This window comes from Macrobrachium rosenbergii, chromosome 12 (assembly GCF_040412425.1).
Source record: "Macrobrachium rosenbergii isolate ZJJX-2024 chromosome 12, ASM4041242v1, whole genome shotgun sequence".
Classification (NCBI taxonomy): Eukaryota; Metazoa; Arthropoda; class Malacostraca; order Decapoda; family Palaemonidae; genus Macrobrachium; species Macrobrachium rosenbergii.
The window spans coordinates 71,472,064-71,498,814 of NC_089752.1; the positions used below are offsets into that span (position 1 = coordinate 71,472,064).

Consider the following 26,751-nt stretch of genomic DNA (forward strand, 5'->3'; position numbering starts at 1 on the left):
TCATTCAGTTTGCAGCTTTTCAAGAGGCTAATGAATGAGTCATCACCTGAGAAATACTGTTCCTTGACTTCCTTCCCTTCCTTTTTCCCTTTGCTTTCACAGAGCTGAGCTTTAATATGGGCATAGTATTGCCGGTCTCAGTCTCTTAGTTTTAAAAAAATAAGTAACGGCCAGGTACTGACCTTGAGGCCGAGCTTGTCATTTACAGGCTTTCTTTGCTGTTTAAGCAATAACTGCGATTATGTTTATTTTTGGTTAAATAGGTGTTAGGTTACCTACGACCCTTCAATAGACAATAGGAAAGCAAAATATACTAAACAACGCTCCTGAAACTTATCCCGGGGACGAGATGCCATAGTCTGCTGAATGGTCATTTGTAATGTCATCATTTGCCTTAAGATATTGGTGAGGATTAGAACAAAAAGTTTTTATTCCAGATATTAGCAATTAATTTTGCCGTGAATCGTCACAGGACATTCTCGGGTTATTTTTCCCTACTCTACTTTTGACATGCACAGCAGCTAGGTCCACAGGTTTATCATGTGTATGAAGGAGAGTATTAATGACGGTAGTGTATAGGAGTACCGGTAATGGTAGTAATGGTGCAAGTGATGCTGGTGATAGCAGTAGTGATGATAATACTAAGACAGTTGCAGTGATAGTAGTGTTAGTGATAATAGCAGTCATAATAGTGTTAATGACAGCAGCAGTTATATATTTTCCATTTGCATAAGTTTTGGTAATAGTACTAATGGCAGTTTTAATGGTATTAGCTTATGTTTCACTAGTAGCGATGGTAGTGCTGTTGATAGTGTACGTATATAAAAATTACCATTTACTAGTGCTACTTTCATTATTACCACTTACTACTCAGATTTAGCCAGCCTTGTGCTGGCACGGGCTCTTGCTCTACAGTAGCCCGTATATTACCACTTGATAAGAAGAATGTTGAATCCGCGAGACAAGCTAAGGTGTACATCCAAGAGATCAGGCAAAACAATCTAAGTATTTATGTCCATTTTAGGTTTACAGCAAAATGATAAACTACTGTAAAAATTTACGTATGTTCATGTACCCCATCCAGTCTCTATAAAAACAAGCATAGTTCCCTGAAAGTATCATTTTGAAAGTTTCTACCAAAGCAAAAAATTCATATATCTTCCCAAGGGAAATTTGTAAGCAACAATTTCTAATATATTTGATAATTCACAAGAATTGATCAGAAAACTCATGCAAACACGTTTGAGAAACAGTATATATGCATAATTAATATTATAATATATATATATATATATATATATATATATATATATATATATATACATATATGTATATATATGTGTGTATATATATATACATACTATACATATATATGTACTGTACATATACACACACACACCTTATTCACTAATGGATAACAATATCGTGTCTGTTCAAAGTAAAGCCAGGATGTCAGCACGCAAACACTTAGTGATGATTAGTGCACACTCAACAGATTCTTGATGTAACTAAAATTACATGATTTGTAAAGCTTGTTTACTATTTTAAAGTTTATCATATCAACGGAAGAAAGTTAATTTCTGTGTGATTAGACCTATTTTAGTACTAGTTTTAGGATAGAGCCTACATGTATGCAGGAGCTATGTATAAATACTTTATATTTCACTTTCATGTATGCTAAATGTCATTATTAATAATGTATAATTGCAACATGCAGAAGTTTGTTATTTCATCAATAATCACCAATAGCCTAATGCAAAATAATATTCAGCCTAGACTGGCGAGTCAGTACATAACTGGTATGCAATTATTTTTATGATCTAAATAAGATTTTGCAATAACTAGACGTAGGTAGATTTCCTCAACTTGACCATATCAACGACAGAAGTATATTTCGTTTCGAGTTACGATTAGACCTATATAGTGCGCCTATAGTCTGACTACGACGGCATGAGAATCTTGAGATTCGAACAAGGCCAAATTTTAATTAATGTACACCATAACCTCCTCAATTTCCTCACGTTTATTTTCAAAGGACCCCTTTCAAGAAATCTTACTGCGTATTCTCACTTTCGCCCTACTTGTCTGCAGTTTTTCGTCGTAGCTGCAGCAATCAATAGAAAACATCAGCTCTAATGGCTTTGTTCGAATCTCTCTCATCCCATCGTAGACTGACTATAGCTTTAGGATAGAGACTAAATGTAGTCAAAAGATGCGGTACACATTCTATCCATGCTAAGTTCCATTACTAATATTGTGTTCGTACGAAAAACAAAAATGCTCGATATTATTTCGTTGTCAATCGCTAGCGAGTGACTTTTCTCAGAACCGAATTGAACCGAGAAGTTTAACTGATATTTCCCTTGAATTCACACTATATAGCGCTACACGACTTGAAACTCAAGTCGTGTAGCGCTAGTGTTTGAATATTCACAAAGTACCTGTTCAAGTTTGAGACGTCATGTCAGTTTATTCCATTATTAATGATGTTTTATAAAGGCTTATTAATGAATGGGTTAAATATAATGAAAGTATGATTGCCTTACCTCACAGAGGTAGGATATCTGGGAAATCAGCCATAGACAAAGTTTCTGCCTCGTCAAATTTTCCGCCACTCTCTCCAGGCCGTCAGTGGGTGAGTGATGGCCCAATTCCAAATGTAATTCATTATCAGTAAACCATTCATAAATGTAGAAACGGTTAAAAACTCAAATACAAAATTTTGGTGTAAAATTTTCATTCTACAAGTGTTATTTTCCTTTCTTGCCATGTGAATATACATGGCGGAAAAATTTTTCCGCTACTTCCGTCATCTTCGAAGTGTGACGTCATCATCCGTTTCTCGGACGAATCTCCGCCAAAATCCAGCAATGGTCGCTTGTCTTCCACATTCTCTGCAGCATGTCTTTCTCCTCTTCTATTCGGTTTTCAGTAAAGAAGAAGTTTCCGTATGTATTTTTCTCTCTTTTGTGATATGGCAGCTGTACCTCTGTAGATTTTATTCGTTCTTCGATATCAAGTGGTTGAAATCATCCACTGCTGCCCGACGCAATATGCAATTTGTCCTCCTCTGTGTTTTCCCTGTCGTTTAAACTCTATCTTCTCTTACTCCTGTTTTCAATTCCCGGTAAATTTCGAAATTATTATAACTGCTGACCTCTCCCTTCTAGCTCTTATTATCCTTTTCTCTTCCTTGCTCTTGATCGCCTTAAGTATTCTTGCATCTATGCCTGTATCTTCCATGTAATATACTTTTATCAATTTATTGCTTCCATCCTCGTTCAGTTCCTTCAGCACACCTTTCAGCAAACCAGTTTCCCTTTCTTCAACACTCTTCATAAACTGTATGAGCCGCGAAAGAGAGATCTATTTTCGGCGGCCTTGATTATAGGCTACGCTGTGGCGGCTGTACAGAAAACTCGATTGCGCCGAAGAAACCGGCGCATATTTTACTTGTTTTTTTTTTAAGTTTTCCTGAAATAACACTATCAATCTTCCCACTTTCTTGTATTTTGGCTCTCTCACCGTTTCTAATTTGTGTGCTCCTTTACTGACATTTACTTTGTCCCTTGCTTGTTGTGTCTCTGGCATGTTACTAAGTGGTTTGTTCTCATTCTGTATGTTTTATATTTCCGTATTTTTTCCTTTATCAAACCTTGTCTAATGATCAACATTATATGACGTGTCCTATTTTCCTTTTGTGGCTTTTGCTTATTGTGTATCATATGCTTAGATTTATTTTCCTTTTCCATCGTTTGCTTTCATTTTCCTACTGCACTCAGGTATTTTGTCTTTCCCTCTCTTTACTGCAATTCCCGCGGACGTTAGTCCTGCATTACTGCTTCATCTTGCTCCCTCTGCTCCATATTCTTTTATGTACCAGACTTTTCCCCTGCCTCTTTTTGTATGAGTTCTTCCCTTAGTTGTTTGTCCTTTTCTCTTTCTTTTCTAGTTAAATCTCTACTTCTATTTTCTTCTTGATTGGATTGTGTTCATTTTTCAACTTCCTTGCATTATTCAGATTTTTGCGTTTATTTTACGCACTTTTTGTCGTTAGTGGCATACCACTGGGCCTCTCTCTTTCATCTTTTCTACCTCTACACGTCCTAACCCTAATGAATTATCAAATAGATCTCTACACAACACTCTTGTGCTCTCTCTTCTGTAATCTCCTTTTCCGACTCTGGTGTATTATATAGTAGTGCATTATTCTGTCCTTTCTCTTCTCCTCGTCTTCCAATTATTTCATTACACTATTATGTCTTCCCTCTCACTTCTGAATTCTCCAAGCTACCAATAACCTTCCACAACGTCTCTAATACAGTCGCATTCTATGGAATCTCCCATTTTTCCTTTAGTACTTTTACCTTGTCCTAAAGCTCATTATGAATTACTTCCAGTTCCTTTATCCTGTCTGTGTTAATTTTACCTCTGCTTTCTCCTCTTCTCCCCTGGCTTCTCTGCCTTATTGTTGAAAGTTTTTTTCTGCTACTAAGGAACTTTAAGTAATCTACCTACTTGGATTAGCGTGTCTGTTTCCAATTTCCAGGTCCTTTATAAATGCTTGGTACCAATTTAGAACGGCAAGGGAGCCGCTTCATATGATGCATTATGCTGCTACTACTAATACATCAGACGGCACGTGTCGTGATTGTCGCAAAATTCGTATTCCGATAGATATTGCACCTACGTATACAGAACACAGCTAAAAATAGCAAAGCGGTTAAACCTGAAATACGCGAAGGAAAATTATATATATAAAGGGAAGCGTTTTTGACCAGTCTACGTTTGTACGTTGTGTAGTAACCCAAGAGTAGGACACCGAAGTCGGACTCCATCACGATGCCCAAGTCAAAGAGGGACAAGAAAAGTATGTATCAGAGCCTATGCTGTTTTTCAGTGGTTTATGTTTTCTGTACTTATAGAATGTTAGGAAGAAGGTGATTTGTTCAGAATGTTAGGAAGAAGGTGATTTGTTACATCTTAGGCTAATGGTGAAACTGTAATGCGCAAATTCTTATGGAAGCCAGTTAAACTATTAGCCTAGCCGGTACGACTAAGCACGAAAAGTTAAGTATATCTTTGTTTAACCGGACCACTGATCTGGTTAACAGTTCTCCTAGGGTTGGCTAAGCAGGAACTCCGCATGGGGTATTAGGCTACTTTGGAAATTAATTTTTCCTATAGTATTTTGGTGCTTATTAAGAATTTACGTTATTTTTTGTTGGTCGACTAATTAACCTCAGAAGTTGGAAGCTGGTTATCCTGGAATGCTGTCGTTCATGTGCAGTGTTATCCTAGAGGGGAACTCTTGGTAAAAAGTGGAGTCTCCTTCACTGGGAGGTCCAGGGGCTTAGCCCCCGGTAAAAGTTCGTTTCCGGTCCGAACTCCAGTTCCACATGAGCCCTAGCACTAAACACTGATTCATCTACATTGTTTTGCCATGTTTAGTCCCTGGGAAATCAAATGTCCCTAGGTTAAGTGCATTTCACAAAATTGAAACTTAGAAAAAATCCTCAATTATTTACATGTATGCTATTTATTTGGTGATAAATATTAGTTTGCAATAGGGTAAACGATCGGGCATGAGACATCAGTGGCAGAATTTTCATTTCACTCAATATTTAATTGGAGAAATAACAAAAAAATTAAACCTTTAAGAAAACCTTTCAAAACATTGAAGCTTCAACAACAAAATGAGCTATAGGAAATAAGCATGTGAAGTCTTCGTAAAATAAGTGTTGAAGGCAATTTTGAATCCAATATGGCGTTCCCCCAAATACTGATGCAAAATGAATGGCAATTGGACACTTCCTTCCCAGCGCTCGATCAACGGTGTACTGAAAACTAATTGCATATATATATAATGTTTATAGATATTACTCAAAATTTTAGTTGTTATCAGCACGGTAAAACGACATTTGTTCTGACACAATATACAAACCATCATCCTTTACATTAGGAATTACTAACGGCGAAGCTGGACACGGCCATTAAACTCTTGAACAAGGTGGTTAGGCAGTAACTACCATCAGTTAGGCAGGAATGCCGCCTGCCTGGATGTAAACATTCCAGTGTGTTTTCAGCCATCATGCATTGCAGACGTGTTTTCGGATCTCTTCGCCTGTTGTTAAGCTTTTTTGTTCGAACACGACATACAAACCGTCAGTCCTTTACATTAGGAATTACTTTCAACGTAGGCTGGAAACGGCCGTTGAACTTTCGAACAAGGTGGTTAGGCAGTTAACTACCATCTGGGAGGCGGGAGTACTGCCTGCCCAGATGTAAACTTCTAATTTGCTTTCGGCCGTCGTGGGCTGAAGACGTGTGTTGCTCGCTCTCTGCCCTGACTGCCTTTGAGCTTTTTTCCCGGTGGGATCTTTTTTGGTTTCTGTGTGATAATGAATATGGATAAATCCCTTAAGCCCTCCTTCCCGCAGCGTGTGTCCTGGGGTGGGAGGCAAGAAATGTAACACTTTTAGTACCCCACCTGCAGAGGACGTGTGTGTTCATGCTCTTCTCCCTGTTCGGAGTGTTGTTCCTGGTCGGCCGAGCAGTGGGCGAAGTTTGAGGGGAGGAGATGATACCGTAGGAAGTCCGCCAAGGCGTCATCCGAGGGTAACACGCCCCGACGACTCCCATGGTGGCTGATACATGGATCTTTTCTCCCTCCCAGCAAGCTTCCCCTTCTTGCTGCCTCTCCCTCAGGTGAGGACTCACCTTCCCCTTCCCCATTCGTTTCATCGGGTGTGGAAGGCCGCGGGGGAGCGGACGTTCAGGACTTCCTCTCTGGGGCCTCTCCTCGCTCCGAGGGTGAATTTTTTCCCCCTGGAGCAAGTAGAGGCTTCCCTTTTTTACCCAACTCTATCCTCAGGCTTGAGTGTGAAAGCATCTGTTGGTAGCCAGGTACCTGATCTCGCCTCTGCCTGGCTGCACCTGGGTCTTCCTGGCGTTCCATCACTGGAGGGATCCCATTTGTCAGGTGCTCTGGTGATGACCCACGCAGCCACCACATCCACCACCACAACCGTCACCATGTCATCATTTGGAAAGCTTCCTGTGACGGTGGTCTCGCACCTGGACACCCAGGTGTCAACCGCTCCTGCCACGTTCCATTCTGTGCCGCTGCCACCTGGTTTCCTGGCCCTATTATCCATGCCTGTCCCCTCGCAGATGGTGACATCTTCTGTACCATTCGTTTCCATGCCTGCTCCTGTAGCTGACCCATGCTCATTCCTTACCATGGTTCCAACTCCTGGCTACCCTGACTCTCGACCCGGCCTGGCTTCCCGTGCACCACCTGTGCCTCCAACCCAGACTTTGCCTACTGGCTTTCCTGGCTCCCACACTGCTGCACCTGCCCCGGTAGCTGCTGGCCCGCGCACCGTCTCCGCTACCCGGGTTGCACCTGCTTTCCTGGCCCCCTGGCTGCGACCAGCCGAAGAAGAAGAAGCCTGCCTCCCCCAGAAGTCTCGCACCAAGACTTCTAAGGGACTGCCTCCTTCACGGACCAGGGAACTGATGCGTTGACCCCCAGGTCAGTCGTATCGGGAGCCGAGGGGGTGCAGACCGCAGTTTGCACTCCCCCCGCTGCACCGAAGAAGCCTGCTTTTAAGGCCAGCGGGAACATGTCGGACACTCGCTCGCGAGCCGCTCCGAGTACCCCAGTCTGGTATGAGAGAAACCTCTCTCCGTACAGACCCTGGCACGGTATGGGAGAAAGAGTCAGGGCATGCAGGTGCTCCGACTCTTCTTGCTGGTACTTGTTCGAGTGCCAAGCCAGGTTCCCAGGAAGGTGCGCCGGTCCCTCGGGTCCAGACACCTGGTGAGGTAGAGAAGAGGTCCCCTACTCAGTCTTCCCGAGAGGTTTTGGCCTCGAAGAAGACTGGGGCGCGCCCAGAGGACAGCGCAAGTTCTCTCCAGCCAGCCGAGCACTCGACTCCTCCCAGTCCCCGACCACATTCGCGTGGCCAACTTGGCTTGGGGGAGCCGAGTACATGGCTCGACTTGTGTGAGCCACTCTGCTTTCCTCGGGAGAACGCTTCGCCCAGGCGAAAGCGTTCTCCTTGACCCGGGTTGCCCAGACTGGAGTGGGCTCTTCCATTGCTGTGTGGGGCCCCACAGACCTCCGCATCATGGGTAAGTGAGAGAGAGTGGGTGCCAAGCATGCAGGTGCAGCTGGCCCACAAGTCCGCTCACCTGGAGAAGCTTCAGGAAGGTCAGTCACAGTCTTCTTTGTGTGTTGAGGCCACGGCCTCGAAGAAGACTGGAGCACGTTGAGAGGACATCCTGGGTGCATGCCCGAGAGTGTGTGATCACTCTCCCTGGGTCAGCCCTTGCCTGCATTTGCGCGAACGAGCCTGCTCACCTGTGGATAGCTTCCGCTCACGTACATGTGAACCTGTTCGCTCTCCTCAGGGTAGCACCTGCCACCCATGTTCGCATGAGTGGGTTCGCTCTCCTAGACCCTTGTAGTCATTGTCAACGCAGGTTGATGATCACTCACGGCTTACCTCTCATGTCGATGCTTCGGCTTCCGGCAGGTCCGAGAAAGGTGCTCGACCCCTCTCACCTGTCCCCTCAACCTCCTGGGGTTACACCGGGGGCCACGAGCCAGACAGAAGGGTTCGTAATTGGGATGCCATGTCCCAAGGCAGCCCTCCCACAAAGGCTTACATTCCAGGTTCAGTCCTCAGATTTTACATTCCAGGTTCAGTCCTCAGATTGACCTGGTTGCATGCCCAAGTGGTTGAGCAGGGGCTTGGGGGTTCTGCTGAGGAGAGTAGCCATGGAGGACAGTGTTCTAGAAGGACCCCAGGGTTCATTCCCTCATGACACGGGCACCCGCGAGCTGCAGATGACTTTTGCAGAGATCATGGGGCTGATACGTCGGCACAGCAATCACGGGAAAGGAACCATGGTCACGTCCGTGGATCGTCCGTCTGCCCTCAAAGCCCACTGGGGACCCAAGAAGGAACCCTACCAGAGCCTCGTTGGGCCTACCGTGGTCTGATTTCTCCGAAGGGGTTCTAGAGCAAGTGAACTCTCTGGTCTCTGGAGAGGAGAATTCGTTTCGCTCTAGCTGTTTGGATAAGATGCTTCCTACTACTCTCCCTCGACAGAAGCACTTCTGTACGCCCTTGGAGAAGCTTTTCCCACCCAAAGAGGTTAACCCAGACTTGGTTCGTCTGGGTCCGGGTCTGTCACTGCAGCAGCTTGGTGCAGAGGGTATCACCTTCTTGCAGCAAACCTGGAATCGGCTGCCATGGCAGCATTTCAGGCAGTCTCATGGTTGGACTTGTGGTCTCTCACATTGTCCAAGGTCGCTGCTTCTTCGAGTTCCATGAACCTGAGGAGGAAGCCACCTTCGCATGACTGAACCGTTCTGGAGGTAGGGTCATTTCCTACCTAGCCCACCAGATGGCAAACTTGGTGCTTAAGAGGAGGGACACTGTCCTGTCTCAAGTATCGAAGTTCATGGGCCCAGAGTCGGTATTGGCTTTACGGCATGGAGTTGCTGGGTTCTACCTCTCTCTTCCCTCGAGAGTCGGTAGATTCTGCAGTAGACAAACTACAAGTTGAAAACAACGACCAACTTGTCCACCAGCAGTGGCAAAGACCTCCGGGGCTTCAAGTGCCACTGCAGCCCCACCTTTGGGTCAGGCTGGCACTTCCTCTATGGGCCCTAAGAAGTCCCAGGCTTCGAAGGGTCCTCATGGGAACACCCAATTTAGGGCACTGTTTCAGGCTCTCAACTGCTCCCCAGGTGTTCATGCTTGTTCACCCCGGTGTCATCTTGGGTACGTCCGCACAGGATATGTCTCTTGAGGTATCTCAACGACTGGCTAATCCTGGCGAGCTCTTAGTCGCAATTGCTCCAGGACAAGGATGACCTTCTGGAGTTTTGCCACAAACTAGTTGTGGTAAACTTCGAGAAGTCTGATCTCATACCCAAGCAGAGGATAAAGTACCTGGGCTTGCTATTAGATACGGTAGCAGCGAGAGTCTTCCCCTCAGACTTGCATATAAGCGGGTTCTGGGAGGTAGCGCAGTCATTCCTGTCTCGATAGGAGTAACCAGCTTAGCAGTGGCAAGTCGTTCTCGGTCACCTGTCATCCCTGGAGAAGCTAGTCCTTCATGGGCAGCTTCACCTTCGTTCCCTTCAGTGGAGGATGAAGGAGTTCTGGTCTCTGGCAGGGGATTCCCCATTCCTTCCCTTGGGAGATGCTTCTGTTCTTGGATGCATCGAGCGAGGGATTGGGCGCGCACCTGGAGGAGTTGCTGATTTCAGGTGTGTGGAGCCCGAATGACAGGCACCTTCACACCAATATCCTGGAGCTCAAGGAAGCCTTGTTGGCTCTCCAAGAGTTTCAGGATCGAGTGATGGGGCACTCTGTGGTGTTGATGAGCAACAACACCACGGTAGTAGTGGTATATGTCAACAAGCAGGGTGGGCCTAGTGTCTCTTCTGCTACATCTGTTAATATTGCAGGTGCACGAGTGGGAGTACCACACTTGGTAGAGCTGTCAGCCCACGTTCCTGGCAAGAGGAATGTAGTGGCAGACAAGCTCAGTCACCAGGTTCATGTGATAGGGACAGAGTGGTCCCTTCACCCAGACATTATGGAGAGGCTGTTCGACCTTTGGGGTTGACCGTCAATCGATCTGTTTGCCACATGGCAGGGCAGAAAGATACAGGTGTTTTGTTCCTTCATGCCAGACCCATGAGCTGCAGCAGAAGACTCCTTCCAGCACCCATGGGACAACCTAAACCTGTACGTTTTTCCTGTTTTGTCTTATTCACGAGGAGATCAACAGGGCAATGATCACCCCGAATCTCAGAATGACCCTGGTGGCTCCCAAATGGCCACATGCCATATGGCATCCGGACCTGGTAGCTCTGCTCTCCGAGGGACCGAGAGAGATTCCCCCCAGGCACAATCTTCTGTGTCAACCCCACACACAGAACAGTACCACTAGTCAGTGGAGTCCCTTTCACATCACAGCTGGAGACTGTCCAGCATTTCTTTCAAGTGAGAGGTTTTTCTCGATACACAGCGACAAATGTCTGGAAACCTGCGTCATTCTTCAACGTCTGTGTACCAGGGGAAATGGGCCATCTTCTGTGGTTACTGTCATAGACAGGGTCTCTCTCTGGTCAGAGCTACTAATCAGCAGGTAGCAGACTTTCACGTCTTTCTTCGCTGAGAGAAGCTTCTCTCTGTCTCAGCTGTCATGGGCTACAGGGCCCCCCTGGGCCCAGTCCCTCGCCTGAAAGACGTTGATATCTCCTCCTTGCTGAAGATGTCTTTGCTGATGAGAAGCTTCGAAAGGTCTTGCCCTCTTAGGAACTCGGCCCCTTACGTGGAATGTGATTCTTGTTCTTAGGAATCTGACTCGTGCATGGTACCTGCCTTTAACAAGAGTCGTCAGACAGGGACTTGATCCTCAAGACCGTTTTCTTGCTTGCCCTGGCATCCACGAAGAGAGTAGGCGAACTTCATGGACTTTCCTTAAGAAGGGGATGGGGATCCGTTGCGCTCAATTTCGTCCTGGATTTGGTAGAGAAGACTCAGAATCCGTCGGTCTCTAACACCATGTTCGAGTCCTTCTCAGTCCCCTCCCAAGAGGACTTTGTTGATAATGATACAGTCCAGTTATGGTGCTGTGGTGCTATCTTAAGAGAACTCAACAGCTCTCTTAGCACTGGCTCAACCAAGAAAGAGGTGTCCCAAGAACACCATTTCTTTCTGGCTTCCTGAGGCGATCAAATGGGCGTATTCTGCATCTGGTGAGGAGGACACCAGTATGTTCCGGTCGAGAGCTCATGAGGTCAGGGCCATTGCTCTGTCCCTCACATTCAGGAAGAATCTGTCGGTTCCTCAGGTACTGAAGGCAGGGTTCAGACCACCACCCCCTACCTTCGGGACATGCCCACAAGTCCTTGGACACTTTTTCCTTGGGTCCTGTGGTGGCTGCTCAACAAGTTGTGTAGCTTACCCATCTCCCCTAGTGGGACAGGTAGCATCTCACCTAAGGTGTTCGGCTGTGAAAGAGAGTGTGCATGTGTGAGTGACTGGCTTCCTCCCTTTCTCTTTTCTTAACCTTCCTCTTCCCTACGGGCAGAGGGGAGGTTAACCCTTAAACTCTGAGCCTCTATTTACAAAAGTGTCTACCATATGCCGGCGCAGTTGAGATTTAGCACCGAAGCGGAAAGAAAGTTCTTTTCAAAAAATCACAGCACGCTTAGTTTTTACGATTAAGAGTTAATTTTTGGCTCCTTTTTTTCTCATTGCCTGAAGTTTAGTGTGCAACCATCAGAAATGAAAAAAAATATAATTATCATATATAAATATTGGAATATATGACAGCACGAAAAAAAATTTTCATATATAATTGTATACAAATCGCACTGTGAACAAAACGGTTAAAGTTAAGGATTTAATTTTTTTTCATTGTATTGTACACTAAATTGCAATGATTTTGATATATAACAAATTGTAAAACGATCAAAGCAACACAGAGAAAATATTATCACAAAATGATGCATGAATTCATAATGTGCGGACGTAAAAAAAAAGGTTTTTTTTCAAAAATTCACCATAAATCGAAATATTGTGCTAGAGACTTCCCATTTGTTGCAAAATGAAGGTAAATGATTGAATATTAATAGAATGTAAGAGTTTTAGCTTACAATTGCAATTTTCGACTGTTTCGGCCGAGTCAAAGTTGACTGAAGGTTGAAATTTTGGCACTTATTGTGATTTATATGAAAATATGTCAAAATTGATAAAAGCTACAACCATGAGTTATTTTTTGTTGTATTCTACATGAAATTGTACACATTTTCATATATAAAACTTCATGTAACGGCTAATAGAAAACAGTGCAAAAATTATGACAAAGTGACTAAAGAATTTCTGAGAATTTCAGCAGAGTTAGTGCGGACGTAAGGAAAAAGTTTTTTTTAAAAATTCACCATAAATCGAAATATTAAGCTAGAGACTTCATGTTTGTTGCAAAATGAAGGTAAATGATTGAATATTACTAGAATGTAAGAGTTGTAGCTTACAATTGCATTTTTCGACCATTTTGGTCGAGTCAAAATTGACCGAAGGTTGAAATTTTGGCACTTACCATGATTTATATGAAAATATGTCAAAATTTATAAAAGCCACAACCATGAGTTATTTTTTGTTGTATTCTACATGAAATTGTGCACATTTTCATATATATAAAACTTTATGTAAAGGCTAATAGAAAACAGTGCAAAAATTACAACAAAGTGACTAAAGAATTTCTGAGATTTTCAGCAGTTAGCTGATGCTTTCTTATGGGATAAGAAAGAAATTTGCGCATGCGCATCTGGGTCACACTTGTAAACAAAACAACAGCATGATCCGTGAACTCCCAGCATTCCTCAAGGCGTGTGATTTAAAATTTTTCGCAAACGATGCCTATAAGTATTTTTCCGCAAATATTTAAAAAACTTTTGTAGTCGACATATTTTACGTCCACTCGGCACCCGACAGACAACTTTTGTTGACGTAAAATACGTCCAGTTGGCGTTAAAGGGTTAACAAGCCGTCACGTACTAGACTGGTGACTGATGCTGGTGAATTGTGCAACTGATCACTCTTTCTATTATCTGTATTCTGTAGATTAATAGGAGCAAGTCCTACCCTCTCTCTAACAAGGGGAGAGAGGGCTTGGCAATAAATCAAACCCATTAGTTGTATATAGCTTTATTGTCACTGACTTAGATTTAACCAAGCCTATTTTTAATTAATGTTATGTACACACCTGTTCATTCAAGAAGGTCCAGAAGTCTGGCAGTTGAGCACACTTATGTTCAACATGTCAGAGGCAGGGACTCCTTCCTCTGCTCTACATGACCAGGAAGGAGGCCCAGGTGTGGCGAACTATCAGTCAGTTGAGAAGCTTAGTCAGATTCCTCGCACCAAGGAATGAAGTTTTCCTCACATAAAGACCAATGGTTTATATAATGTGTAGGAACAAATGACAAATTTTAAAAGTACAGCAAGTTTTCGGTTTACGTCATATTTGACCTGCATTGTTTCATGGTTATGTCTCACAATCTCTGATGAATTTATTAAAAAATTCTTGTTTTGTCATTCAGACATAAATTCAAACTTCACGCAGAACTAGTTTGTGTGCTGAGTGGACAAATAACATCGTCCTGCACCAGAATACGAGGAAGATGGCGTCGGTCACTCACTCGCTGTATGCCATCTTGAATTGTGTTTCATTCGCTGTCTCTCTTCTGATGGAAGTGCTATGAAGAAAAGAAAAGCCATCTCCAGGGAAGTGAATGTTGATATAATAAAGCGGTCCAAAAAGGGCAAAACACTGTCGAACATCAGCCACGTGCTTGGGTTTAGTCATACTACTGTGTTGATGATCATCAAAGATAAAAAGCACATACTTGAACATGTGAAAGGATCAGTTCCTATGAAATCAACTGTGATTACAAAGCAGCATAGTGGACTCATTTTTGAGATGGAATGATATTAGCGCTTTTGCTGGAAGACCAGCATCAGTGGCCTATCTCGGGTAGACTAATGTTGATCCAGGAGAAGGCTAAAAGTCTTTGAAACCTTGAAAAGAGAAACGGGGGAAGGGAGTGAAAGTGAAGAGTTTGGGACTAGCAGAGGTTGGTTCATGTGGTTTAAGGCCCGTGCAAATTTGCATAACCTTATGTGCAAGAGGAAGCGCTGCTAGTGGCGATGAGAAAGCAGCAAGTTAATTTCTTAGTCCATTGGCTGAGGTAATCAGGGAGGGGGTTATTGTGCTGAACAGGTGTTTAATGAAGATGAGACAGGTTTGTTCTGGAAGTGCATGCCTACCCATACATACATTGCCAAGGAGGAGAAGACAGCACCAGGCCACAAAGTCAGCAAGGGGAGACTGATTCTGCTTCTTGGGGCTAATGCTGCTGGTGATTTCAAGCTGAAACCTGTGTTGGTGTATCTGGCAGAGAATCCAAGGTCACTGAAGGGCATTCAGAAGGGTCAACTGCCTGTCATTTGGAAATCGAACAAGAAGGCATGGGTGACACTTCAGATATTTGAGGACTGGTTCACCAACTATTTTGTGCCAGAGGTAAGGAGTACAGGCAGTCCCTGGTTAACGGCGGCCTCAGTTAACAGCGATCCGGTTTTATGGTACTTGTCTAGCGACGAAAATCGGCAATTTTCGGCGCCGAAAATCGCCGATTTCCGCTTATTGGCATCAATAATTGGGTATTGGCACCAATACATACCTAGCAGAGCCGCCGATAACTGAAAATCGGCGCTTTTCGGCGCCAGTAACCCCCGAAAATCGCCGATTTTCGGTTATCATCACACCCTCAGAAACGGAACCCCGCTGATAACCGGGGACTGCCTGTACTGTGCTAAAAAGGGGCTGCCCTTTAAGGTGTTGCTAGCGTTGGACAGTGCCCCTGGTCACCCTGCCCATTTGGATGACTTTCATCCTGATGTCAAGATGGTTCTCATTCCACCTAATACCACTTCCCTTTTACAGCCTATCGAACAAGGTGTCATTGCTACTTTCAAGGCCTACTACTTCAGAAGGACATTTGCTTTGGCTTTCAGGGTACCTGGTAAGGACAAGAACTTGACTCTAAAGGAGCTTTGGAAATCTTACAACATTCTTGCTGCTACAAGAAATATTTCTGATTCTTGGGATGAAGTTAAGCAGATGAACTTGAATGGTCTGTAGAAAAAATTGTCCCCAATTTGTGTATGATTTCTATGGCTTTGAGGAGCCAGTTGAAGCTGTCACCAAGAATGTTGAACTGAGCAAGCATCTTGGAGCTGGAGGTTGATGATGTCACAGAGCTGCTGGCATCTCATGGAGAAGAATTATTTGCTGAGGACCTCATTCAACTAGAAAAGCAAATGATTGAAGAAGATGAAGAGACACCAACCCCAGAGCCCAAGAGATTAACAACCAAGGAGTTAGCAGATAGTTTTGCCCTGATAGATGAGGGACTGGCAAAGTTTAAGGCTCAGGACCCCAACACTGCCAAGTACACTAAGGTTGTCAGAGGGGTCATAGATTCCCTACTGTGTTACATGGAAAGTTGGGATGAGAAGAGGAAGATATCCTTCCATCATAGCCTGGGAGATCCAGTACCCTCTACCTCACATGCCTCTCCAGACTCAGCTGCCCCAGTATCTCCAGCACCTTCCCCCACCCAGTAGAAGGCTATCTCACCCCACTTTGCAATGCCCAGTACGCAAGCCAACCATACAAGTAAAGGTAAGGAATTTTCTTTTTATTTCCTGTACAGTAAATGTAAGGATAATATTTACCCTTGTACTCTATGTATGTGCTCAGGAATTGTTTTCTTTTTTGTTTATTTTTTATTTTTACTGATTCACATCATTATGCATGCTTAAATTCTGATTCATGGACAAAATCGGGTTACGTCGTTGCTGTCAGAATGGATCTTGGGTGTAACCCGAGGACCTACTGTAATTTGTATATTGCAATACACTTCCTGGACACCTGAAATAGCCCTGGTCACCTACCAGCCCAAACGACATCCCCATAACTTATTACCCACTAAGTGGGTAATTAACTGTCAGCGTTACCAACGCTTACAGGAAAATCTTGTCAAATGAGTTACCGGAAGTTCCATTGGCAACACTGCTGCAAGTCCTGGCCGAGTGAGCCTGAGATCCCCAATTGCTTTTTGTTTGCCGTGCTGCTTGGATGTTTCCTGCATCAGGCGAACTTTTGGTTCTCAGCCCGACCCCCATATATAAATATCTTGGATTCTGGATAATAACTTGGACAGTATTTTCGCTCTTTTCTCCTGGATTGAACTATTTCGCCTAGTTTTGGACCTTCTCTCTCATCTAGACTTTGGCTTGGTTTTTTGGACTTGGAATGGATAAGTTAGACAGGAAGACACCCCCTTCGGATAGCACCGCTGCTTCCACTTCTGCTACAGCTGTTACGACCGAGCTCTCTACTGCTGGAGATGCTGCAGCTCATCAATCATGCACACCCTGCAAGAGAAGGATGAGTACCCTCAAACATGACAGACATTCTCTGTGCATAGCATGCAGAAAGGTTCAGTGTAATGTCACTCTAAGGTGTGATGAATGTAGGTCATGGTCGATAGAGCAAATGGAGGTTTATGTAAAGCATAGGAAATCTTTAGCTTCTAAGAGTAAGTGTAGGGAACAAGCAGTAAAGACACAGGGTTTTGATAAAGAAGCTTTAGAATCTGAATTATTCAGAAAATTAGAAGATAAATTAACAGCTAGTATGTCTAGCTTATTTTCTAGTTTCATGTCTAAATTAATGGAAATGAAAGATCAGAATAATAGTAAAAGGGAGATACAATCTAATTGTTCTCTTTCAGCTCCCCTGCCTGTTCCAGAACCAGCCTAACAGGTGCCGGGGGTCATGGAGAACCACAAACCTTGAAGGTAGGATCTGCCGGCCCCCTCCTGCACAGAGCAGGCAGTGTTAGCAACAGATTTCCCCTTTCCCTCTGGTAACATAAGTTCGAAGGTGAATTTAGATTTAGACATGACTCAGACAAGTAGGGATAGTGCTTTAGTAAGTAGCCAGGAAGAGAAGTTGAAGATGCAGTCTTCCTCAGGGTCAGGTGTGGTTAAGGTCTCGGCGTCTTTGTTAGATCCAGCGGCGATTCTATTTCCGGCAGCAGGCTCTCTGCAACAAAGGGTTGCTAGATATGTCTTCGAAGGTTCCTTTTCCTTCAGGGGACAAAGTTTCGTTTTGCAGTGATCATAATTCTGTCGATTGGGTTCTAAATATTGCAGAATATAATGCTGTTGTGTTAGGTCTCTCTAAGGGTTACAGGTCATTAGTTAGACATTGTCTCAATCTGGGATTTTCTAATATCTATGATCATGTCTAAAGGAATCTTCTTCCTGAATTTGCGAATGATGTCTTACAAGATTATCGGGGGGGGGGGGAACAGAATCAGTATATTTTCTTTCCTTAAAATCTATGGCCTCTTCTGTAACTGCAGATATTTCCCTTTCCCCTATGGCTTCCAAACCTTCTTCCATTGCCCTTTCTCAACCTTCTTATTGCAATACACTCCCTGAACACCTGAATTAGCCCTGGTCACCTGACCAGCGACCAGCCCGAACTACATCCCCATAGCTTTTACCCACTAAGTGGGTAATTAACTGTCAGCGTTACCAACACTTATAGGAAAATCTGTCAAATGAGTTACCTGAAGTACCATTGGCAACACTGCTGCATGTCCCGGCCGAGTGAGGCCAAGATCCCAATTGCTTTTTGTTCGCCATGCTGTGTGGATGTGTCCCACATCAGGCGAACTTTTGGTCATTTAGCCTAACCCCCATTGAAGAATTTGGACATCAGATCACGATTTGGACTGTTTTCAACGTATTTTCTCCTGGGTGGACACTTAATTGATGGGATTTGGAACTTCTCTCCCGATTTTGACCTTGGGATCGGTACTTTGGACTCGATTGGATAAGTCAAACAAGAAGACGTCGTCATCTGCTAGCGCCGATACTTCAACTTCGTTTTCATCTTCGACGACAGAGCCTTTTACTGCTGGAGATGCTGACGCTCATCGGCCCTACACGTCCTGCAAGCGTAGGATGAGTACCCTCAAACACGATTGACATTCTGTTTGTATTTTATGTAGGAAGATGCAGTGTAGTATCAGTCAGATAGGCGACGAGTCTTGGTCGGTAGATCAGATGGAAGAATTATTCAAAAAGTTAGAGGACAAGTTACTAGCTGAGTATGTCAAGTCGATTTTTCTAGCTTTATGACTAAATTAACGGAAATTAGAGATAAGGATAGTAATAGTGTTGTAGTTACTAATCGTTCTTTTTCAGCCCCCCTGCCTGTTCCAGAACCAGCCCTAACGGGTGCTGGGGGTTATGGAGATTCGCAGGCCTAAAAAAGCTAGAATCTGCCGACCCCCCCAGCGCGGAGCAGGCAGTGTTGGCAGCAGATTTCCCCCTTCCCTCTAAAAATGTAAATTCTAAGGTGGATTTAGAATTAGGAATCACTCAGAAGAGTAGGAATTCTAAATTACGAAGTATTCAGGAAGAGTAGTTGAACGTGCAGTCTTATTTGGGTTCAGGTTTGGTTGGGGTCGCTAATATTTAGGTCTCTCATTTAGATCAATCATCGGTTTTACTTCCTGCTTCGTGCTCTGTGCAACAAAGGTTTCCAGATCCATGGAGGGTCGTTCAGATTTGGTTTCTGATGTATCTGGTTCTGAATTTTTGTTTTTCCTTGAATACTCCTTCTTCGAAGGTTCCTTTTCCTTCAGGGGTTAAAATTTATTTCATCTTGCGAGGGTGGTAATTCTGGCGATCGAATTTTCCAATATTTATGATCATGTCTTAAAGAATTTTCTGATTTTGATAATGTCTGTCAAGATTAGCAGGGGCGGGGGGAACAGAACCAGCCTATTTTCCTTGAAATCTATGGCCTCTTCGGCCGCTACGGAATTTTCCCGCTTTTCCCCTTTTTCTTCTAAGCCTTCTTCTATTGCCCTTCTCAATCTTCTTTTCAGTCTGCTCTTCGGGGTCTTTGTTGCTCATCCTGTTTTCTTGGCTTTTAACTCAGCAGAGCAAAGGTTTTCTTGGTTCAACTCTGTATATTAGAGCTTCAGCGGCTCCCTCTCTCTCTTCGGGGTTAAGGGAAGGAGTACTTTTTACGGATCCGTCGTCTTCATCACCTTTTGCGAATCTTGTAGTTTCTCAGGCATCCGGTCTAGTTGCTTCTCAGGTGTTTGTGGAGGTGTCAGCAATTCCTTATTTCATTCTTTACGGGTTCCTAACCGTAATGTATCTTCCGCGATTCTTGCGGATGCTTCGGCAGTCAGCGATCCGCCTGCACCAGCGTTCAGGGTATCAGCACCGATAGTTTCCGCAGCCTTTCCATTCTCAAGGATAGTTGGTAATTTACCTTCTTCTGTTACCTTTGGTTCGGTAACTCATAACTTCCCCTGCAATACTCCTTTGAGTTCGGTCCAGTTACGACCTTCTCCATCTGTCCAACGTTGGCGGTAGGCGCTCCGGTGGTTACTCCAAGTGTGGGTTCTTCCTTCTTCCCTCCTTCGGCTTCTTCTTTCTCAATTTTCCGGCAGGTTTCTCTGTCCCTCCGTCTAGGCATCCACGTGGGTTCGGGGTTGATTCCGGGTCTTCAGTTCCGGATTCCCATTCTCATGCGGTTTTCATACATCCGGATTTGAGTGGTTCGGGTGTTGTGGCCTCTGCGCTCTCAAGAGTGGGCGTGGTCTGCCCAGGTGTGGCCGGCCCAGGTGTTGCGTTGTCCCTGTTGGGTGGTGCAGGGTTTGCGCAACCTACTTTGGCGCCTCCAGTATGTTCACGATTGATACGTCAGGTGTCTGTCTCAGGCACCCAGGTGTAGCGAGTTCTGGGTTTTCGAGTTCGACGTTTGCTAGGGGTCGGCCTGCCTCTTTTCTGTTCTGGCTCGGTCGGACCAGTCCGACAATCCTCCGGCTCGGTCGAACCAGCCCAACAATCCTCCGGCTCGGTTGGACCAGTCCAACAATCCTCCGGCTTGGTCGGACCAGTCTGACAAGGATTGTTCATTTGAAGAAGAAGATCTGGTACCGGATATTAGTTCTCCTTCAGCTATGAGAACAAGTATAAGCGGATGGTAGACTTCATCCTCACTTATCCTCAATCCAAGGTTCCAGAGGAGCCTACACTACCGAATCAAACGATGTTCGAGCCGCTATATACGACAGAACCAGTAGTTGCTCAGTCATTAAAGACTCTGGTCTGCTTTGGCCATGTCAGGCAGGCAGTAAGGGTGGCAGATGTAGGTTAGTGGCTTTGATTGGGTCGAGTAAGCAGGATTCAACCTTGTTTCCTATTCAGGAGGGGTTTTAACAAGGTAGCGGATAACCCTTCTGCAGGGGTCATGGTTTCTCTCAACGTATCTGTTGAGGCTCTTCTCTCTCGGGTTCCTTCGTCAATTGTTGGTCTCAGTTTCATCTAAGGAGGCTTGTATCTTGGAGGACACCTTTTGCAGTCATCCGGAGGCCTTGTCCTCTCTATGTGGATGTGTCCGGGTTGGTAGGGTTTTCTCAAACAAGATGGATGTACTCCCTCCAGTCCGGTACTGCCTGGCACCTCGTCACTTCGGTGTCAGTGGGGCTGGCATACCAGGTTAACATTTCGCTTGACTGTACAACGTTCTGTGGCAGAAGAGGAGGGACTTCTTTTAAAGCTTCCGCCTCACTATCCCAACATTCGGAGAGGGTCCTGTTGAGGGCGCCTTTGCACTCTGCAACAGTCTTTTAGGGAGGAGGATATCTCCTCCATGGTCAATTTCGTGTAGCTGTCGTCAGCAGTAGCGTCACAGCAAGCTATGATTAGTGTGGCTGCTCTGGGTTCAGGGGATGTGGCCAGTATAACAAACTTGTTGCTTGTAACTCATGTCTCCAGTGTCGGCAATTATGCATCGTCGAGGGTATAAATGTTGAAGTAGAGGTGTTCCTGTCCAGCAGGGAACAGCCAGTACCCACTTGAAGAAGCCTCTTAAGGAGAATTAATGTCCTCCCTCCCCCTCTCTCTCTCTCTCTCTCTCTCTCTCTCTCTCTCTCTCTCTCTCTCTCTCTCTCTCTCTCTCTCTCTCTCTCTCTCTCTCTCTCTCTCTCTCTCTCTCACTTTAATTCTAGGGTCTTGTGTCTCCGCATGCTTTCTCTTCAGGTATATCTCAGGAATCACTGGGACTTCCACATCGAGAATGCAGGTATAATCTGGAATGATTCTCGCTTGTCAGATCTTCTGTGATAGTCAGAAGAAGCACATCTGACATCCGGAAGGTCTTTAGTCTCCCCTCTTCCCGACATTCATTTGTACTCAGATGCCTCATATCAAGGTTGGGGAGCAACCTTGGAGGACCCAGGTTTCGGGCCTTAGGGGGATCAGGAATGAGAGGAGTCATAACCTTCGGGAACCTCGGCTGTAAGGGAAGCCCTCGGGTGTTTTTCAGTCTTAGTGCGCAACACAGTAGTGGATCTGCTTTGCGACATCGTAACTTCCGTGTCGTACCTGAGAACTTGGGGGGAACAAGATCATTAGAACTTAGAGATGTATGCTTTCCGCAATTCGGTCTCATTCATCAAGTAATCAGGAATTGCGGGAGTGTCAAGACGTCTATGACTGTAGCTCCTTGCTGGCCCTAACGCCCTCGGTTCCGGAATTCCTAATGCTCCTTACGGAAGTTCCGATGTTCTCCTTCATGCGGAAGATCTTTTGGACAACCGCATTTTCACCATTATAATCCAAACTCTTGTGTGATGAACCTAGTTGCGGGCGACTGCCGAGCGAACAGTTAGACAGTCCAGACACTATGAAGCTATGTCTAGACAGTGTTTCTTTCAGCTTGAGAAAGTCAACCCATAAGCTTTACCAGGTCAGCTTGACATGGGGAAGTCTGTGTCTTAAGAAAGGTCATTCCATCTTTAGGCCTGCCATAACCGAAATAGCTGGTTTTCTCTTACTCCTTTGGAAAGTCAAGATTCTTCCATTTTTGACTATTGCTGGCTACCGCTCAGCACTTTGCAGTATATTTTTCCATCTTCCCGAAAATTTCTAGTAGTAAGATCTTCGATTTATTACGTTCCCGTAAGTTTAATGTCCGGTCTTGCTGACTCAGGCTCCCTCATGAGATTTGTCAGAAGTTCTAATGTTAAGATAACTGATTAGATGTTTTTCTTTCTGTCGGTTTTAGCTGCAGATAAAAAGGTGGGCGAGCTTAGGGAAGTTTCTTAGGCTGGTTTCTTAGGCGGGAAAAGATAAGTACTGTATTTGTCTTCTTCCGGAAGTCGTGGCGAAGGCAGAGTCGGAAGCTTAAACTCTGCTTAGTTTGTTTAAGGTTCTTTATCTGCAAGTGTTTGGTTCCGGCATCAGCGGGGATGTCTTTATGTCCGATGCGAATATTAGTCTATTTATCAAGGTTGAGAAACTCCGTCCGCTTCTGTGTGCACTTCTTGTCTCACCGTGGAATCCTTCCCGTCTGCTGTCAAGGATGCGATTAGTTACTTTCGGAGAAAGGGTTCCTGGTTCCTGGTTCATAAGCGCTCACTCCACAAACACAGTTGCGGGCACACTTCATGATTCTCGTGTGGTGCAAGCTTTATACCCTTGAACACAATTTAATTTGACGTGACATTATTATTTAGCATTTAACAGTTTTTTCATTACCGCACAGTATTTGGAGTATGTCCACTTCATCTTCCGTTCTAAGGAATGGTTCAGAGTCTTCTATTCTGAAGGTAGTTTACTTGCGAGTCCATCTGTGTTTTCTTCCTTTGCTTAAGAGACGTTAAATTTGCCCCACCGCATAAAGTGGTGAATTCTCCTATCTAGGGTGCATTCAATTAGCTGAGGTGGTATTCTCTTGGTGCGAAGACTCGGAAGGTTATTCTCTTAGTTCACGTTTAACAGCGAAGTCTATTATCTAGGGTGCTTTCATTTAGCTAGGGTAGTATTCACGTAGTGCAGTGGTTATTAGGTTAACCAGATAAAGGAATTACAGTACTTCTAGGCTTTAGAATCTTAAGCAACAGTAATAGTATAACTACATGAACTTAAGTTTAGTACGTCTTAAGTATCCTAGTCTTTGATAGTTTCCCTACGAGAGTTCAAAGAGGTGCTCTTGTAGGCTAGCCTAGGTTGTTTCGTCGGCGCTGGGATACTTCTTCGCTCATCGGCCTTTGCCGCAACCTGCAGGACGGAGGGTCATCGGCTTGGCACACTACCCCATTCCCTCCTTAATGGGTAGGATCTGAATACCCACTTGGGAGATTCATCATTCTCCTTTTTACTTGAAAGTTATTCTTTTAGTACGTGTGTACATTCATTTAGCTAAGGGGGTACTCTCTTAGTGCGGAGGTTCTTAGAAGCGGCCACTTGGAAGTCGGTGTCGGTTTTCACGACTTTCTACCTCAAAGACATTCAGTTTTCTTCAAAGAAGAAGAGTTTCTCACTTGGTCTCTTTGTGACAACAAACTCGATCTAATTATGTAGTAGTGTTCAGGGTGGGAGCAACTCTAGGTAATGAATGTAGTCTGAGGAACTTTGGAATTTTGGATTCTCTGTTAGTCGGGGTTCATAGTGAGAGTATTAAGTTTGACATTAGTACTGTGAAGTTAGGAAGATCCAGTGGACAGGTTTGGTTTTTTCAACTTCTGTGCAGACATTGGCGGCAACAGGCTGCAAAGAACTCGAAGATCCTGCACACTCAACTTCACCTCACCTCCATACATGAGAGGCTACAATAGCCACATGGGAGGTTCTTTGTACCCCTCCATACATGAGAGTGCTTTAATTAGCTACATGGGAGGTTCATCGTACCCCTCCATACATGAGAGTGCTTTGATTAGCCACATGGGAGGTTCGTCGTTGTCCACTAATCATTGGAGGCTGTGATTAGCCACATGTTAAGTTGATTTTTCATTTTGCTACTCTCTATCTATGAGGTGGTTTGAATACCACATGAGAGGTAGATCGACTCAGACCCTCCATACATGAGTGCTTTGATTAGCCACATGGGAGGTTCGTTGTTCTCCACTAATCATGGGAGGCTGTGATTAGCCACATGGTAAGTTGGTTTTTTATTCTGCTACTCTATCTATGAGGTGGTTTTGAATACCACATGAGAGGTAGATCGACTCCTCCATACATGAGAGTGCTTTGATTAGCCACATGGGAGGTTCGTCGTTCTCCACTAATCATGGGAGGCTGTGATTAGACACATGGTAGGTTGGTTTTTTATTTTTGCTACTCTCTATCCATGAGGAGGTTTGAATACCACATGAGAGGTAGCTCGACTCAGACAGTACCTAGACATGAGACTGACGTCGGGGGTACTCTCTCGACAAACATTCTCACCTGCCGAGTGGGATAACCAGGTGAGGATACATTCATTTATACAAAGTAGGCAAATAATGAGTTACCTGCTTTCCCTGTTGCAAGGTCGGGCTAAATTAGATTGATCCCACCTCCCTAAAATTTTGTTAATCGGGCTAATTCAGGTGTTCAGGGAGTGTATTGCAATATGAAGTTTTCATAATAAAATTAATATTGTAATAACTACCTGAACACCTGAATGATTCCCACCCTCCTCCCCACTTCAATTTGATTAGTGAACAGTGCAATTGGGGATCTCGGCCTCACTCGGCTGGGACTTGCAGCAGTGTTGCAAACGGTACTTCAGGTAACTCATTTGACAGATTTTACCCACTTGGTGGGTAAAAGCTATGGGGATGTAGTTCGGGCTGGTCGCTGGTCAGGTGACCAGGGCTAATTCAGGTGTTCAGGTAAGTATTACAATATTAGTTTTATTATGAAAACTTCATTTTCGGGTCACTCTTCGGGGAACATTTTGGGTTCTTCGGTCACTCATTCGGGTTCCTTGCCCTTAGTGGACTTGTCTTCCGTGCAATCTTCGGCGAATCTCATAGTTTCTGAGGCTTCCGATCTAGTTGCTGCGGCAGTTGGCAGTGCAGCTGCCTCTGCGTTCAATGTTTCGGTACCGATAGTTTCCACAATCGCTCTGGTAGCTAGGATGACTGGTAATTTGTCTTCCTCTATTACCTTGGGTTTGGTACGTCATGGCCTTCCCTTTGAAACTCCTTTGAGTTCCGGTCCAGTTGGGATGTTCTCCACCTGTCCAACATCGTCGGCAGGAGCTCTGGTGGTTACCCCGAGTTTGGCTTCTTCTCTCTTCCCTCCTTCGGTGCCTTCTTTCTCAACTTTTCCGACAGGTTTCTCTGTCCCTCCGGCTAAGGCGGTCTATGTAGGTTCAGGGTTGATTTCGGGTCATCAGGGACCGTTTCCCCCTTCTTCCTTAACTAGCGGATCTTCTGTTCCGGATTCCCATTCTCATGTGGCCCTGATGCATCCCGGTTTGCATGGTTCGGGTGTTGCGGCTTCTTCACTCTCAGGAGTGGGCGTTGTCCGTCCAGGTGTGGCCATCCCAGGTGTTGTGTCATCGTTGTTGGAGGGTGCGGGCTTACGCAACCTATTTCGGTTGCCTCGGTCAGACCAGTCTGACAAGGATTGTTCTTGTGAAGAAGAGGATCTGGTACCGGATGTTAATTTTCCTTCAGCCAGTGAGAACGAGCACATGCTGGTGGTGGACTTCATCCATACACTTTATCCGCAGTCCAAGGCTCCGGAGGAGCCTATACAACCGAATCAAGCAATGTTCGAGTCGCTGTTCGTGACAAAACCAGTAGTTGTGCAGTCATCAAAGAATCTAGTCTGGTTTGGTCGTGTCGAGTAGGCATTGAGGGAGGCGGACAATAGGTTAGCGGCTTTGATAGGGTCGGGTAAGGAGGACTCAACCTTGCTTCTAATTTGGAAGGGGGTTTTATAAGGTTGCGGGTGACCCTTCTGCGGGTGTCAGGGTTCCTCTAAACAAATTGGTGGAGGCTCTCCTATCTAGGGTTCCATCTTCGAATCGCCTGGTATCTGTTACTGCTAGAGAAGCTTGTATCTTGGAAGACACTTTCCTTAGTCAGTCGGAGGCCGTATCCCATTCTATGTGGATGTTGTCTGGATTAATGGGGTTCCTTAAGCAGGATAGGTATACTCCTTTGGATCCGATGTTATTCAATAACCCCATCACTTCGATGTCGATGGGTTTAGCTTACCAGGCAAACACTTCCACAGGCTGTACGACATTCTCTGGGAAGAATAGGAG

At 44.8% G+C, this 26,751-nt stretch overlaps 1 protein-coding gene across 1 annotated transcript in view; it reads left to right on the plus strand.

The window, feature by feature from the left end:
• The first annotated feature begins 4,608 nt into the window (after positions 1-4,608).
• The window catches only part of RpLP0-like (ribosomal protein LP0-like), a 159,995-nt gene continuing 137,852 nt past the window's right edge, over positions 4,609-26,751 (plus strand). Inside the window, exon 1 of the mRNA XM_067112364.1 lies at positions 4,609-4,870. Within this exon, the coding sequence (XP_066968465.1) occupies positions 4,843-4,870 (28 nt within the window). The 5' untranslated portion in view covers positions 4,609-4,842. The remainder of the gene's footprint in view (positions 4,871-26,751) is intronic.